At 40.1% G+C, this 17,141-nt stretch overlaps 1 protein-coding gene across 1 annotated transcript in view; it reads right to left on the bottom strand.

Moving 5' to 3' along the window:
• Window positions 1-17,141, bottom strand: part of ST18 (ST18 C2H2C-type zinc finger transcription factor) — a 210,571-nt gene that overhangs the window by 29,742 nt on the left and 163,688 nt on the right. The window contains exon 12 of the mRNA XM_043539630.1: window positions 9,312-9,557. Coding sequence (XP_043395565.1) covers window positions 9,312-9,557 — 246 coding nt within the window. The remainder of the gene's footprint in view (window positions 1-9,311; window positions 9,558-17,141) is intronic.

Here is a 17,141-nt window from a genome sequence, read left to right as displayed (position 1 = left end):
TAGCTGGCTCTACATCACCTCTTGCAGGATGGGTATGGCCAGGGTATGGGACCTGACTATTCCCAGTTGCTGGAATGGCCCATTGGGGCTATTGGAAATCATCCTCTGTATATAGATATAATTTTTTTTCAAGGGCCTATGTCATTATAACAACTTCCGCATGATGGAGCCACTTGTACTGACTTGCTCAGTATGTTCTGGTCTCAGTGGGCAAACAGTAAATACTGTCTGCCCGCAATATTGCCTATGGATTCTTCATCCAATGTATTAAAAATGTTTCTTGTTTAATTGTCTGGACAGGCGCATTTTAGCTATGTGTGCAATGTGTGCACTGCATATGTTTTAAAATTGGGTGCAATTCTTGTAAGTAATCTTATAATATGGTTAAGAAAGGACACCCAGTTATTACAAAAAGAAGGAAAATGGTTTTATCAACATCTGGAAATCAGCCCAAATCAGAAAGTAACAACCATCACAAAAGAAAATATAGTAATGTTTTTAATAAATTCACAAACGTTTTTGTTGTTGTTTTAAAAGAGGCAGAATAAACTCAAGCCTGAGGCCATTTAGGTCATGAACTGCAATTGCAGATACAATATGGTGAGCAGCCAATATGCAGATTGCACTACCAGAGGTGAAAGACTCACTCTACAGAGTTTTCCCTTAGGAAACGTAATTTCCAGAGACAGAGATTGAGTTTCACTGACTCAGTGCCACTGAGTCTGCAAAGCAAATAGCAGGACAAGGGTTGATGTCATGGAGTTCAGCTGTGAATGAGTCTGCAGTGATGTGCTATGGACTATCATCAGTAAGTGGTGCAGACTGCTTTTGTCTTGAGGCGCCTACCAGGGTTGGGAGGCAGAGGGGAAAACAGAAATGAAATATGTATACTGAGTCCCAGGTGAATATTAAATTAGAGACAGAGCAGTCTATGGATGTCAAAAAATGTTTTAGATGTTGACAATGTTTTGATGTGAATCCAAAGATTTTTCAAGGAGCCTGGCCAGGATTTTAAGACATGATTAGTGGTCTTGGATGTCCAACAAGAGACAGTTGAAAAGGGCCTAATTTTCAGAAAGTGGGTAATCAGCTTTTTCTGAAAACAAGGCCCCTCTAGGGATTTTTAAGCTGGGCACCCAAAATCACTAGTCATTTCTGAAAATCTTGGCCTGTGCATGCAAACTGGCTATGGGCATTACACATGTAAACAGACTGGTGAATAACATGACCTCCATTCAATCGTTTTAAATAATCTGCCTGTTTGGAAGTTCTCAGATCTAATTCTTCTCAAACTGAGTTATTAAATAACTTTCTTAATCAGCACATACGCTGCTTTGTTCCCTGCCACTTGAGGCAAATCTGTATAAGCCACAGTTGGTTTTGGTTTTTATTGTTTTAAAAAGGTAGGTGCCAAGTGACTCTGCTGTGTTATTCTGTATTTTTCCACAACGGTGTTGCTTTATCAGATAACAAAATGGCCTAGTCTCTGTTAATGTTCAAAAGCTGCTTCATTTTCCTACTTTAAATCTATGTTTTTTAAAAGGAAATGAGACATATTATAGTTCAGATTGTGCAAGTAAGGGAACAGTCTCTTTACACTGTAAACACCTTGAACAAGGACTGTTTCTTCATCTATGTTCAGTGCAGTGCAGAGCCTGCTGTTACTGCATAGCAAATACTGACAACAAGGACATGCAGAAAGGAAATGACTCTGAGACAGACACCCCACATTCATTTGTGGGTCCAGCTCTAGGACACAGGCCATTCTGCAAAAAAATGAAGGAGACCATGGGCCTGATTCTCCACTCACACAAGTTTTACACTTGTGTAACTTCACGGCCTTCATTGGAGCTTCTACTGAGTTACACCAGTGTAAACGAGAAGAGAATCATGCTCTGCATATTGGGGATCTGAGTAAAGAAGACAGTTAATTATTATGTAATGTACAAGGCAGAGACTAGTTTTTTCTATTTTGAGCAATGGCCTTAAAACACTTTGTTCATTCATCAAGTACATTATGTTGTTCATCATCTGGAATACATGGAATGTACCTGGGGACAATGCTGCTCAACGGATTTTTTTTACAGTCAGTGCTACTTGTCTTACATTCAGCACCAGCATTTAACAAGTCTGAACTCCTGTTATGTATTGTAAAGGAACAGCTGAGGTTTCTTTTAAGAATGATCCTTTAATCTATAGCATCTTGAATTTATCCTCAGTCTGTATTATTCTCATACAAAGGAATTTCAGACTCTTGATTTAGTCCTTGAACTAAACTCATCTGAAGCTGTTTACCTCCCTACCTTCCTGCTTGAGAACTCTGGGATCATCTGGTTATATGCACACATAATGTAACATATGGATATGGATGCTGATTTTCCATTATCTTATAGAAGGGCAGCATGCATCTTAGAACTACACTCATGGTGACATCTACCTGCCATTCTGACATCGACATCATTGTGCAGTATGTGTGGTAACCTCTGCCTTTAGCTATTAATCTTTTCTGAGTTTGAACATGATTCTCTGCAGATAGGCAGGACTAAGTCCTTAGTGAGTTGTTTGTCTTTATGGTCCGTATTTTTTATTGGCTCTGCTTCTTTTAAATCCTAGAGCTATGCCCTGGATTCCTACACAAAATCACTGCAAGGGATCTCCATGGAGGATGGACGGGGATAAAATCTGTTTTCCAGAACAGTAAGAGGAGTCTCAGAACAGCCACTCTGCAACCATTACCTCAATCCACATGTGTAGTAGTGGCTGCTGCCATTTTATTACCTCTGTGCACGAGAGGTGGGGTTAGACAGTAAATCTATATAGTCATGAATCCTCCATCCAGGCTGACAGTCCTCTCCTGACTTGCCTTAACTATAAACCTCACTGCTGCCAGCCCAAGAGAGCCACAATGGAACACTCTTGTGTAGGAAGCAGTGGGTGCAGAATTCCCCTCTACTGCTCCTCCAAAGCAGCTGACTCACAGACGTTCTGCTGTGCTTAGTGTCTGTAGTCTCCACAGAGGAGGAGAAAGGAAAACATGACATTTTTGTGACTCACGTGATGAGTTCCTTCTTGAGATCTCTTGGATGGAGCTTGGGTTTTGGACTCGGTATGGAGACATCTCCTGGATACTTTTTTCCTCCGGGTTTTCTGGGGAGCTCAATGGATCTTTCTGAAATATCAGATAAGAATGTCACAAAAGGGTTTTCTCTCTTCCCTGTCTTTCTTATATTCAACCAATCTTTTGTTTGTGTGTGTGTGTGTGGGGGGGGGGGGGGAACCTCTTGAAGAACATACAGGCAAAATTATCTAAGCTTTCAGCAGTGATGGAGATATGGTAAAAGATTAATGCACCATATTTTGAGACATTGAGGGATAGAAGTTTTACCATCTGCAATGATTTATCTGTAAAATAATTCCTAGAGGTCTGGAAGCCACACAAGGTCTTGAAGCTGTATCCTGGGTAAACAGGGTTTATATTTGGAAAATGATAATGCTAATGAAATAAAAATCCATAGAGAAAAGAAGGGGAAAATACAGCCCTTGGCCAGAAAGTTATTGAATATTTTTAGTTACAGAACCTATAGTTTTGCAAGGGGGGATTACTCTGGTTTTCTTCTGCAAGTAAATCACTGTGCTACCGTATGCTGTACAAATAAATATGATTTGTACCATAAACAAATAAATCATTAAGCTGCAGTCTAGGAGATGTAAATTCAAACTCTCTAAGAGTGTGGCATGAGGTGATCTTTTAATCTTATCCAAATACTAGATTTTATGAAAAAAATCACAAATGCTCTTTGCAATTTTCTTGCAGAACCATAGGAATGGGTCTTCAATTCTAACCTGGCCTGTTCATTTGTAGATAAAAATTTAAATGCTACCATCTGTTGTTTTGCTGTTTAATAGATATTATGGAGACATAGTAGTCACTCCACTGAAAAGACATTTTGGAAACCTGAAATACTGAATATTACAGTTTCACTTTCTGAAGATTTCTCCTTTTAGAATGTCATTGCTTCAAAATGGCTTGGTCTAGAAAGTTCAAGATTGTTTTGTCCTCACTGAGGACTAGTGGCTTTGAATTTTTTTGGAAGGTTAAGTGGTTCATTTTGGAAAGATTCATTATGAATATGTGAACCTTTGAGAAGTCTCCAGAGTCCCTGGCAGAACTATAACGTCTGTAGGATTCCCTGCTGGGATTCATGACAGTTTATAAACTCCACTGGAGCAAGGAGACCCAGATAAGTAGGCTTTGCAGAAAAGGCTTAATAGGACCAGAGATTGCTGCCTATGGTTGGGACAAGAAACACTTTGGTCCTGCAAAGCTCCCAGACCTAGTACTGTAGGTGCTTCTGGCCTTGTACAGTTTAGAAGCTCTCCAGGACCAGGGCTGGGGAACTGTGGCGCTTAGAGGATCTCCAGGACTGGAGAGAACCACAGGGATAGGGACTTCTGTTGAGCTGATAAGCACAGAGTGAGAGAGCAGCAGAAACTGAATGTGAATGTGGACTGCAAATGGAGCTTCTGCAGGGGTGCTGGAACAATTTGTATAATGGGGGTGCTGAGAGCCATTGAACCAAACTGTAAACCCTGTAATTAATGGAAACCACTTCAAACCAGGTGGTGCGGTTGCACCTCAGCACCTCTATTCCAGCACCTATGAGTTTCTGCCTAGTGGGGGTGTTGCTTCTGATAAAGCTACCATATGCTTGCCAGTTCTGGCAGCTCACCTATGCCAGTCTGTAGCTGGTTCCTGTACATCACTTCCTTCTGCTTTCACGTGTTGGCTATCTATTGCCTACTATAACACATATAAACCTCGTCATATTATTGATACATCAATTACTGCTAATTTTTGCAACTGCATTTGTGAGGTTAGATTGTTTGGGAATCATCTCATATGCTACTATAACTAACATAGAGAGTACAAATATTTGCTTCATTTTTTTCTACACATTTTTTTCATGGTAATTATTAATACTTTTAAATGCCCGAAATTCAACTTAAATTTTAGGCTTTAGGGATTTTGTTTTTAAAGGAAAATTTCAGATAAAGACAACCTTAAATGATCCAAAAGGTGTAATTATCTATTACTTCACTTTAATTTTAATTAACATAATATAAATATTTATTCATTTAAAACATTATTAAAAAGTAAATATAAAAACCTAAACCTGTGAAAGTAAGTACAATTTTGAGTTAATGTTAAAAAGCAACATTTGAAAATCAGGAAATTTAAAAAACGTTGTTCAAAAGCCTAAATATCAGAGTTTTGCCATCGATTTCAAAGGGGTCAGAATTTCTCTCATCAACTTGATCTCTGCCCTTTACTCTGACCACCCTTCCGTATGTACTTTTCAAGTGCTAACTGTTGAGCCCTATTATCAGAGAGGAACCTCAGCACTATAACTGCCTATGAAGAGCAAATTCATCATTAATCAGAAACTAAAGACTGGTACCTCCCTGCACCCTGCAGCATGGGCCAGAGACCACAAATAACCTCACAAGCAGGCTTAATGTCCCCATTTACCTACTCCAGATTCTTTTGATATCCTCTATGTGAGTCAGCCACTAGAGGGCTGCCTTTTATGTGTGTTTTATGTTGCCCTCTAGTGACTGACTCACATAGAGGATAAGGGACCTGTTAATGCTTCCATCAAAGGGATTTGTCTGTGTGTGTGTATGTGAGAGAGATTGAGAGATCGAGAGATACACCCAGTAAGTGTCTCTTGTGTGCAGCACATACATTCATTAGATAGGGTTGCTTGCAAGTTACAGAGGGCCCCACTGAGCTGTTTGGGACCCTAGGTAATTGCTTAGTCCACTTATGCCTAGTGCTGGCTCTGGTTTGAATGTTTTGACTTTCAAACATTTGGGTTTTTTAAATGTTAACTGTGAATTCCCTGCATTGCAATAATCGAATAATACTCTTTTATATTAGGAGGTACTTTCTTACAATCTTAATTCCACTGTAAATAAACTTTTTGTCTGAGATTCTTTGCAAAAGACAGACGTTTTAAAGGGAAGCAGATAGCATGAAAAAGGTGCTAATTAAGATTAAGGGGATAATAAAGAATCTGTCTTTTTCCTGTTGATATTCTCTAGTATATTTCTGAAGGACAGAGACAAACATTTAAACCAATAATTTCCCTAATAGTTTGGGGGATATGTTATATTCAAGCAGCATGAAATCCTGGGGGCTGGGGAACTTAAAAATCGCAGTAGTAACTAGAAGGGAGGCAAAGGGGCCATGCAGAAAGACACTGAAGTTCCTTGCAGGCCAGGGGAGGCTGGAGGAGGCAAACTGGGCTATGTTCATGGCCAGCTGGTCCCTGACCATGCAGATCCACTGGCAATAAACACATGTATGAGCTGTCCATTGGCCCCTGAGTAGCTAGTCCTTCTCATGCCCTTCATTACCAGCTGCAAGCTACGACTGCAGGTTGGAGCAGAGAATTCTTTTCTTGGCTTCACAAACGTAGGGCTGAGCATGTAGACCAGGTACCTGGGCTGTGCACTCCTCTAGTAGATTTCATATTTACTGTGTGACATAAATCCTTTATAGAATGGGTCAAAGAAACTCCCCCCTCCCCCATCTACTCTTTTTTTCACTTATGGTAAAAGAGAATGGGTGGATACTTATCTCATCTAATTAAGTGCAAAGTACAATTTCCAGACAGCGGAGTTCGGATGAAATGTTAGAATTCTAAAGCATATTAGATTAAAAAAAATCAGAACCAGGGGTCCATTTTCTACAAAGAGTGTGTGTGTGTGTATTCACGCGCGGGCACAAAAGAAAGCAAGCGAGCAATGAAATTCCATTAATGTGCAGATGGAAGTTTATATTGATTTCAGCAAAGACCAGAACATAATGGTAACATGAATAACAGATAATAGCATCTGGCACTTTTAAACATTTTTAAGCCCTGAAATCTTTGGAGAACTGACAGTTGAACTAAACTGACAGCTCTGGTTATTTCGCGGTGCTTTCCTTTTTAGAGAGATGTTGAGCTTTTTCCAAATTCAGAATTTTTTTTTTTTAGGGGGCATCTGGACAGGCTATTTCACTAAGTGAGAGAGAGACAATATTTTCTGGAAATTACCACCAAAATTAAGCAACTGTTGTGCATATGAACCAGATAACAATGAATTAGAAATAGATATTATCATTCATTTGCCTTGCATGGGAATAACTGCCAGGCTTCTACTTGCAAAACAGAGCCATTGGCCCTGAGACCGCTGGACATGTCAATGTTCTCTGGGAGCAGAAGTGGTCAGAGCAGAGGTCTTGGGCCAGATCCCTGATTAGAGACAAATTGCAGACAATTGCAGGGGTGCAAAGATGGCTTTATGCCCAACTTTGTGGCCTCCTCAGTGATGTCACTGATGCTGATGATGCTGTGCCTGGGGCCAGTACCCACACCACAATTGGCCAAAACTGCAGTAGGGGAACAGCGTGGCATAGGAGTGTTCTACCCGTGCCCTCTTTTCTCTAGCCATAATCCCTTTTCTACGCTACACTGGCAGCAGGGAGGAAGAGTGGCATGAGAGCTCTTTGCCAGGTCTGCAATACCAGTGGATTCCCTGGCAGCAGGATATACCTGCTGGCAGTGCAGCACAAAGGGGCCATATTGCAGGGAAGAATCTGGTCCTCTTACTCACTACATAATTTAAGCCACTCTCCAGCCACTGTCTGTCTTTTCTCAATAAAAATTGTTATTCCAGATGCTTAACCCTGGGTTACAGATCAGCATCAACACAGTGGGGATCACAGCACTTAGCTCTCCAGGACATGAAAGCTACCATACGACCACCAAACACCTGGCAGCCTGTCTTGTGGAGTTTCGTCATGGCAACTACCTGTACCCATCCTAAGAGTTTTCTATTCATGTGACTGATACCCTTTTCCTTCCAGGCATTTTGAAATAATAGAGGTGAATCTCCATCCTCAGCTCTCGGTGGAGCTATCCTTGTTAAATATGTTACTTTATTAAAGTTCACCAATCATGATAATTCAGAAAAAAAAAAACCCACTTCTATAATAGCTACAATGCTAAAGTGTTACTATTCTACTTCATACAAATACAAATGGGATGGCCATATATTTGACCCTGAACTAAAACTCCAGATCTGAACTATGGGGAACTTTGGGGCTGGAACAGAACTCTGCAACTCAGGCCCATCTCTGTCCATTACCAAGATTCCATTTAGTTAGCTGCCTATGCATATTCTTCACCATGATAACAAATCCAACCAAACCTTCTCTGCACCCTGTTCTGGCAGTGAAGTTCAAGAGAAACATGCAGCCAAAAAAAGAAATAAGAAAACCAAAGGACACTATGCTGCCAACAGTCAATAAAAAAAAAATACATGAAAGGGGCAAAACAAAGACACATAAAGCAAGAAAATTATCAGCACTGGACATGACAGTTACCATATGACCACTAACAACTGGCAGCCTGTCTTGTGGAGTCTCATCATGGCAGCTGCCTATACCCATCGTGAGAGTTAGTTTTGGGTGATTTATTTAGGTGGGGCTGTTTATTTCCATTGATATTCCCTAATTCCAGCGATATATTGGGGAATGGGCTTTTCTGGAATTTTAATCTCAGACTGCTATCTGGATCTTTGGACCCTGCAAGACTTGCAATAGGCTGATGTGAGCAATGCACACCTGAAATGTGTCAGAGAAACACATTTAACACTTTGTCCCAGTGAAAAATTATTGTAGGATTTCATGCCTGTATTTACACATACCCAAACATAGAGATGTCTGGAATGCACAAAATAATAAAGTTGCTTGGAAGAATTATATTGCACTTCAAAATTAAAGGTTACTTTGACATTTTAAAAAAGACCAAAAATATACTACATTTAGGTCATGACCCTCCAGCCACTGGAGAGTAGGGATACATTTTCAAAAATGGGTTCTAATTTTGGATGCCTTACGTTACGCAGGTTGAGAGACTTTCCAGTTAAAATGAACAGCTGCTTTACAAGTGCCCAGCAGTTCTAAAAGTAAGGCCTTAGGGCCAAGATTTTCAAAAGTGACTAATGATTTTATGTGCTCTATTTGAGACACCATTAAAATTGGCCTGATCTTCACAAACTGCTGAGCACCCACAATCTGCAAATCAGTCTTCGTTAAGATGTATCAAATTGGGTACTCCAAATCAGTCATCACGTTTGAATTTTGAGTCCATGATGTCTCAGGCTGGGCATTCAAGCACCCAAGATTAGAGGCCACTTTTGAAACAGAGGGGTTTAATGTCAGTTCTTCAACTGCTCTAACTGAAAAGCTGAAAAGATACCTCTTTCTCTTCCTCTTTCCTGCCATGTGTCTTGCTATAGTTGATTGGTGTATCCCAGCCCTCCTGTTCACAGAGAGCCTGGTAGAAGGCCGCATTTACCAGAAAGCTGCTTGTTTTGAAGGGAGAAGAGGAAGGAGTAGGAAGTGCTGCGTTGGAAGAAGTTAGAGGCATAGCCTTGTCCTGGTTTCGGTTCTTTTTCATGCTCAAATCCAGAGTGCCATTTTCATCCACTTCTATTTCAGCTCCCTGATATATAACAGGAAATAGAGAAATGTTTAGACAATGCACAGTTTGAGGCTGCAACATAGCCATGTGGTGCTTTTAACGGATAATTGTAAATGCACTCTTTTATTTAAATTTATCTGAGTCTAAAACCAGCTTTTGGATTTACATCAGTTAATGTTTAATTCTTAGGCAGACTTAAGTGTAACCTCAGTAATGCTCTCCAGGCTCCTGAGCTTAAACACAGTAAGTAGCATTTAAATAAGATGCTTCTAAAATGTAAACTATACATGCTAAATCTGAGTTTATTTAAAAAAAGTTTAGCTTTAAATCTTCTTGATCTTTTTACTCTTAGAGAGAACTATGACCCTCATTCACAGTTAAAAGCATTAATGCACCGCTTAGTTCATCAACAGCATTATTATTACATTTCCACCCTCTCCTCCCTCACGCCCCGGAAATATTACAACATCTGTAACATGGGGGGCTGAAATGTGCTAAAACAGATGAAGGAGAATTTTTCCCTGGTGTTTCATACATCACTGAAAATAACATATTGCCTTCATCAGAATTTGACTTGGAAAGCACCTTTAAAAAGATTTAGTACAAAACAAGCGCCAGATTGTGCCATTAAAGCACAGACCTGCAATGGGAGCAGGGTAGAGCCACACCAGCATAGGGAGAGCTCCAGGAGGCACCATGTACGATTCCTCTCAGAGATCTCCAGCATGCAGCATACACTGTTCTCTTCAATGGGCTAGTTCTGTTGGCTGGTACGTGTGCTTATGCTATGGTAGGCCTCATCCTTGCCCCTCCCTCTCTCCTTGTGTCATCTTGAGCCCTGGTAGCAGGGGCTGCTACTGCCTCTCTTATGGGCACAGGGAAGGGAAAGCTCCTTGCTCCCTCCCCTTCTCCTTCCACAAGCTGACCATAAAAGCGGAATATAAGACAGAATTCTTGGTCTGGCAATTGTGTCCTTAAAGTGGGATGCAGTAGCAGGGGCTACGAATATACATCCCATATACTATATAATTTGGGCAGGGCTGCCCTGGGTTTTGTCAGTATTTGAAGTAACAGTCCAGCTCTCCCCCTGCCTGTTGGGTTTCCTCACCTCTGAAAACACACCACTCACACACCTGGCCCGTCTACAACCTCATTTAAGAAATTGCAAACCATCTTCCTGTCACTTGTTTGTGGGGTTTCCACTGCCTTGGGGGATCCCCATAGTCTCTGCATGGACAGAAAAGCCATGAGGTGGCGCCAAAGGACAGGTCTCAAATCAAGGAGCAACGTTATATGTGTGTGTGGATGGGGGCCAATTAGAAGAGTCAGCTTCTGCCACAGCTCACAGTTATTAGTCATATGGGACCATGGAAGGAGAATCTGGTTTCAGGCTGTGAGAATGTATGGCTTTCTGGCCTCTGGAAGAGCAGAGACCTCTGTAGTCTTATTGCTTAGATTGTCCAGTCTTAACAGGCTAACACTGGCTTTAGGGTTATGGGCTAACATCAGAGTAAAGATGACTTATCACGCAGTAAGTACAAAGATGTCTGCAGTTAACACTATATGTTCTCATAGTTATTGTTTTATTATTGTATTGCAGAAGGGCCCAGAAGCCCCAGTTAGGGCTTGGGGCCCAAATGTGCTAGGTACTGTATAACCATAGTATAACCATAGTACGAGACAGTGACTTCCTCAAAGAGCTTACAATCCAATACAATGGAATGGGGAGTTCTGCTTCAGTGTTGATGGTATGATAGGCCACCCTGGCTGGACTCAGATGGGGCACAGGCACCCTCCAGGTAGCCATGTACTAAACCTTCAGTGGCACCATTTTCAAAGATAAAATGAAATCACAATGCCCATTTAACCATAGAGTGACTTCCACATTGTGATCCACTTCAAATCATGGTACCAGCAGCAGTAATGTCATTTTACTGAAGGAGGCCAAATATCTGGTAAGATAATTAGCAACTTCCTGCTCTTTATAAGCATTTAAAGACCATCCAACAATTCAGTGTTAGTGTTGCCCATCTATACTTTTTTCAGCAAAGGAAAGCAGTTTCCTCAAGCGAATTTGTTGGCAGGCTGCGAATGCAGATGGTAGCCAGTGATCCAGGCCTACATTTTCAAAAGTCATGGGCGATTTGGGGTGGGTCAATTTTTGGGTGCCCAGCTTGAGACACCTTAAAGGGAACCAATTTTCAGAACTTTTGAAAATCAGGCTTCTGTAAGGTGCCTCAAGTTGGGCACCTGAGACCAAAACATATGAAGTCACTAGGCATCGCTGGAAATGAAGAACTTAATAATCAACTCTTGCTATGGGGGCCTCACTTCATTGATCAGCCAAAAGCCTAAGAGAGAAGCACTAGCTTAGTTCCAAGGACTACTAGGCTAGCTGTTTGTGCACAATTTAGAAACTCAAAGGCACCTCTTGCATTTGTTTCTCTTGCAGGACAAAGTTCAAATTTTCAATCACTCGGCTTAAAGAGAGCTATGCATTATTATATTTATAGGAAGTAAATACACTTCTAATATGTTCATACTAAGATGCTTTGGTTATATCTTTCTGCCCCTTTTTAGTAAATAGTTTAATCTCCTGTGATAGTTTTAAGCCCTGAATTTGACAGTACAGCTTATCCTGGATAATAACTTAGTAACCACAACATCTTATGCCATCTGTATAATATCAAATACATTTTTATACCAGCATTAATAAACCTTAGTTACAAAAATCCAAGATATTAACTATATCACTGCCAAGTACATTCTCCAGGATCTGACAATATAGCTTTGCCATGATTGCCCCAGCGTTTTTTGGCTTCACAGTTGATATGTAACTATAGCAATGAAACAGAGCTACAGTAATCAAGTTTAATGACCAATGTAAAGTAAAATGCTAAATATTGTAGTTGGTGACATTTTTCATAATAAAAAAACTTGAGTTAAGTCTGCACAACCAACATTCACATAAAATTCCAGACCTCTGTGACAGATGGCTTAGGAGGAGAAGCCATGTGACTGGGCTGCAGTACTTTTATAGAGCAAAAAACCATAAATAGTGCAGATTCTCTGTCACTGACAAAATATCAACTACTCTGAAGGCGACAACAACAAAAAATTGAACAAAAAGAGTCACAGTCCTCCCAAATTAAATTGCAGATTGCAAAATGTCAGGAAATATATATCATCACTGGAAATAGGGCATCATTCGCTGCACCAATGAGGTTTGATTGATGGGGAGAACATTTACTGATGTGGCTAGTAAGAGATTTTCCAGTGCTTTTCCAAAATTCACATAGAAGTTGGGTTGTGCAACACGCACCAAATTCCAACTAGAAGAAGCATGGATTGTATGCTTTTGTGAAGCAGTGTACAGATGGGGTTTAAGCGAGCTCACAGATGCACAAACAATTAAATATAGTAATGGAAAAATATTCCCTTTTGCTCATAGTCGGATGGGTCACAAATTTACAGCATGGCTTTTTATTCTGAACACTCTGCTGCATTCATTGCAAACTCCAAATGGTGAGGAAAAAAAGATGGTCACAGCGACTGTTCCAATTTTCTTTTCTATTCTCATCCTACCTTCCTCTGAATATCTCTCTTTTACTTATTTTCCCGGTATTATTTTAAAGGGGAATTAACAAGACAAAAATGCCAGAAGTTTTTGTTAGACTACAGCTATGAAATAAAAATAGAAGGAACATATATTTGACTTGTAATATTTGGTTCCCCTTCTAAGAGCAGTTTTGACTTCAGTAAAGACCCAATTTAGGGCCTATTGAAATTAATGAGGGCCAGAGCAGGCCTGTTTGGTTTCACACCATGACACCTTTCAGATAAGTCTACCATAGCAATGTAAAATGTACAAGTTCTTAGCTTAAAAACTGAAGTATATAAACTACAGAAGTATAAAATATGACTGGCCAATGAAGGCTCACGTGCCTGATTCTTCCCTATATTAAATCAGTAAAGGGCCTGAGTCTGATCTCATTTATGCTGATGTAAACCAGGAAAAAATTCTATGAAGACAATAACCAGTGCAAAACCAATGTGAGAACAGAACCATGCTAATGGCATTCAAGCTACTCCTGATTTACTCCAATGTCAATGAGAGTGTAATCACCCACACAGGTCTGAAAAGTAGCTGGAAAAAGGAGTTTAGAATGAAAAATGAGAGAAAATGACTAAAACGTATTTCCCTTCTAGGATCTGTACAGTGAAACAGATACAGCAGAAGTGCCACGCTAATATAAATACCACAAAAATTGTACACAAAAATTACTAGCCATTTCACAGCAAAGATTTAATAGCTCAGATTAATAGCTGAGCTTTGTCATGAGGTCTCACAATAAGACTTCTTTATTTTATAAAATATATTACAGAACATTTCCTAGTACACTATGAAGTATTGACATTAACCATTAAAACTGAACTACATTAATCTACTAAATGAACAAGGTATGGCCCACGTGTAATGGATTTATCCCTTGCTTTTGTGTGTGTTGGCTCATTTGGTAACTCAGAATATTTAATATTCTGCAATGTCTCTGAAGTAACAATTCCAAGTGAAGCCTTTACCCTACAGTTTGTTCAGCGTGGTGAATCATTGTGTCCACATGATTCTCATTGCAGAACTGGGGTCTTAGGGAGATTCTACTGTAACATGTAGGGCTTTCTATCCATTCTTTGATTGTCCAGAGAAAGAAAAACACCTGCTATTTTGTGTTCCCACTGATGCACTTGAAAAGCTCAGTCTGGTTATTACTATTCTAAAATAGTCTTCATTTTCAATATAAGAAATATCTCTGGAATCAGTGATATCTATATAACCACAATGAATTCTTTAAGTGTGCACATTATATTACTCTTTGAATGGACGTGAGTCCTAATGTGCCTCCATTCAAGGCATTGTGCTGGGGGGGAAAGGGTTGCTAACAATTATTTAAAAAAATTAAGCACTTGGGTCCTGATTCTGCAAAGACTTACACCCATGCTTAACTTTAAGCATGCAAGTTCTTCCATAGAAGTATTCTGGAATACTCAGATGCTGAAAGTTAAGCATGGGTGTAAGTGTTTGCAAGACCAGGATCTTATGCTACCCTTGACACTGTTTGACACATACACAAAAAGACACAGTCCCTGTCCCGAGCAACTTGCAAACTAAAGAAAGAAAGAGAAGAACACTGCAATGATACAATATCTGCAGTAGTGTAATAATGCAACAGCTAGAGCTATTCAGTGTGTTGTTTTTTTCCTTCAGAAGGTCATGCTAGCCATTGGTCTTATTCTGCAAGCAGATTGTTCTGTATTTAGATTTTAAGATGTTTGGGGTAGGGGCTTGTCTGGTAAGCATGTCGCCAAACAACTCCATTATCTCCATAACTGATGCAGTCATCATCATCATCATCATCAAGATCCAAGAATGGCCAGATGATATAGTTTGTGTTTTCGGGTTTTGTTAAAAAACAACAACGGTATTGGAACTTCAAACATTTCAAGCAAGTGTCATTCTTTGTTTTCTTTCAAGGCACTGTGTGCATATGCCATTTTGTCTAAACAGGTGGGAAAAACACCAAAACATTCAACAGAATGCTTGGCAAGCAGCAGTGATGAGGATAAAGATAGACTATACTGCATGCTTCTACCTCTGTGAGTGGCAGCAGCGGTGACAGTGGTAAAACACAGAACATTTCTGACAGGACCTGCTCTGTGCACTTGCATTGTGCTAGAGAATATGGGCCTGACCCAGCTTCCAGTGACCCAACTTCTGTTTGCTTCAGTGGGAACTGGATTGGGCCCTATGTGCAGACAATTATGCTGTGAGACTGCGATGCAGTGCCTGATTCTTTCAATTGGGTTGAGGCCCGTATCTGTATCATTTCTATATTTCAGGGGCCCAGCACAGCACAATCCCAGGTGGTTGTATCTAGAAACCAGCTCCAGCCAGGTGGATATCACAGTAACAGTACCTATTTTTAAAAAAAAACAAACATTTTAAAGGTTTCCAGTGTGACCACTATATTTTGTATGCAGTTGGTTGCAAATTAATTGAGGGAACTTGGAATCCAAATTAATTTGGACTGAAAGTAAACCCAGTCCATCTTGAGATAATTTGTATAGTTATATATGGTCGATCCACACTGTACATCAGTTGTCACTGTGCCACTTTTCTGGCCAAGAGCACTGCTAAAAGTTTAATGTGATTTTTTTCCCCATTCCTTTATTTAGCTCAGGCTACTCACCTTCCTTTCCCCCTGAAACTTAGAAATGCAGGGAGTTTTTCCAACATAGTGAAGATATTCCAGATTCACCAAAAAATTGAAACTTGCTATTTTTTTTAAAACAAATGTTATTTTCCCGCTTAAGTATTGGATAGTTTTCAGTGAAAAATGACCCATTTTCATGGGAAAACGCTTACTAAGAAATGAACCAAGTTTTAGAAACCAAGTCGCAAAGTTTGGCGGACAGGAAATAACCAGAAACAGCACTGGGAAATTATTTTTGTAAAAATAAACTGTTCAGGTATATTTACAGATATGCACTTTCACCTGCTCTTTGAGAAGAAATCCTGCCGCTGCCTCTGCAGACACAGAGTAACCTGAATGCAACAGAACCAGTGCAGCTCCATCCATCCATATCACTCACAGCAGCATGGTAACCCATCGTGCAATGGTGGGACAATACCTGAAGGCCAGGCAGGAGGTAAACACCCTTGCAAGTCATGGAGCTTTGATCTGCAGTGGCGCTGTCTGCACTGCTTTATTTATTATTTTTTGGCAAAGGGACAGGGTAAAGGAGCAGGACCCAGGGATCTGGAACTACACAGTCCCAAATTAAGCGCCGCCCACAAAAATTTTCAGGTGTGGCACTTATGTGTATTGCTGAGAACAAATAAAGGAAATAACAGTTGTGTCAAATGAATCTATTGCTGTTATTGCATTATTTGTGCACAAATGCAATATACAGTAAATAGAATCCTTAGGCTCTTTTAGATAATTTGAAAAATATGTAAGATGTGCAAATAGTTTAATATTCCCATAGCAAATGTCTGTCACAAAAATTCAGGAACATTTAAAAATAGTTGTAGGTATTTTTTAAAAATCACTTGAGTTGCAGCATATTAAAATAAAGATTGTTCCCCTTATTGGAGATACAGTTTCCTAGAGAATCTATTTCCATATTTTCCTCTAAGAGCTCAATTTGCTAAAAGTAATAAATCGCTAAAACCATATTAAAAAGGGCTTTGTGTGGTTTTGGCCACTGGCTCAGTTTGCAGCTTACTTGCCTCTGTTCTGGCAAGAAGCTAATTCTGATTCTTCTGTCACATGTTTTGTAGCACTGGGCTGTCACTGTGTCCTATTGAAAGTCTGGCAAAAGTGGAGGCAGGCAGATGACAAGGTATGCAGATGATTTTCTTTTAGGCTGCTAGTCCTGGGGCTGAGAAAGGAATAAACTGTGTGCCCAAAGTGTCTCTGAGTGTTGTACTATTATGCTCAATCCCGCTCAAACCTACCATGATTTGGCAAACATGAAGCAGGTGTAGAATAGAAAATCTTTGGGTTTTGCATGGTCCCTTTATTGCTCTTTGCTGGCAAGAAAGGT

The sequence above is a fragment of the Chelonia mydas genome, chromosome 2 (assembly GCF_015237465.2).
Source record: "Chelonia mydas isolate rCheMyd1 chromosome 2, rCheMyd1.pri.v2, whole genome shotgun sequence".
Lineage (NCBI taxonomy): Eukaryota > Metazoa > Chordata > Testudines > Cheloniidae > Chelonia > Chelonia mydas.
Note: the sequence above shows the minus strand (reverse complement) of the source record. Positions and strands in the feature narration are given on the sequence as shown.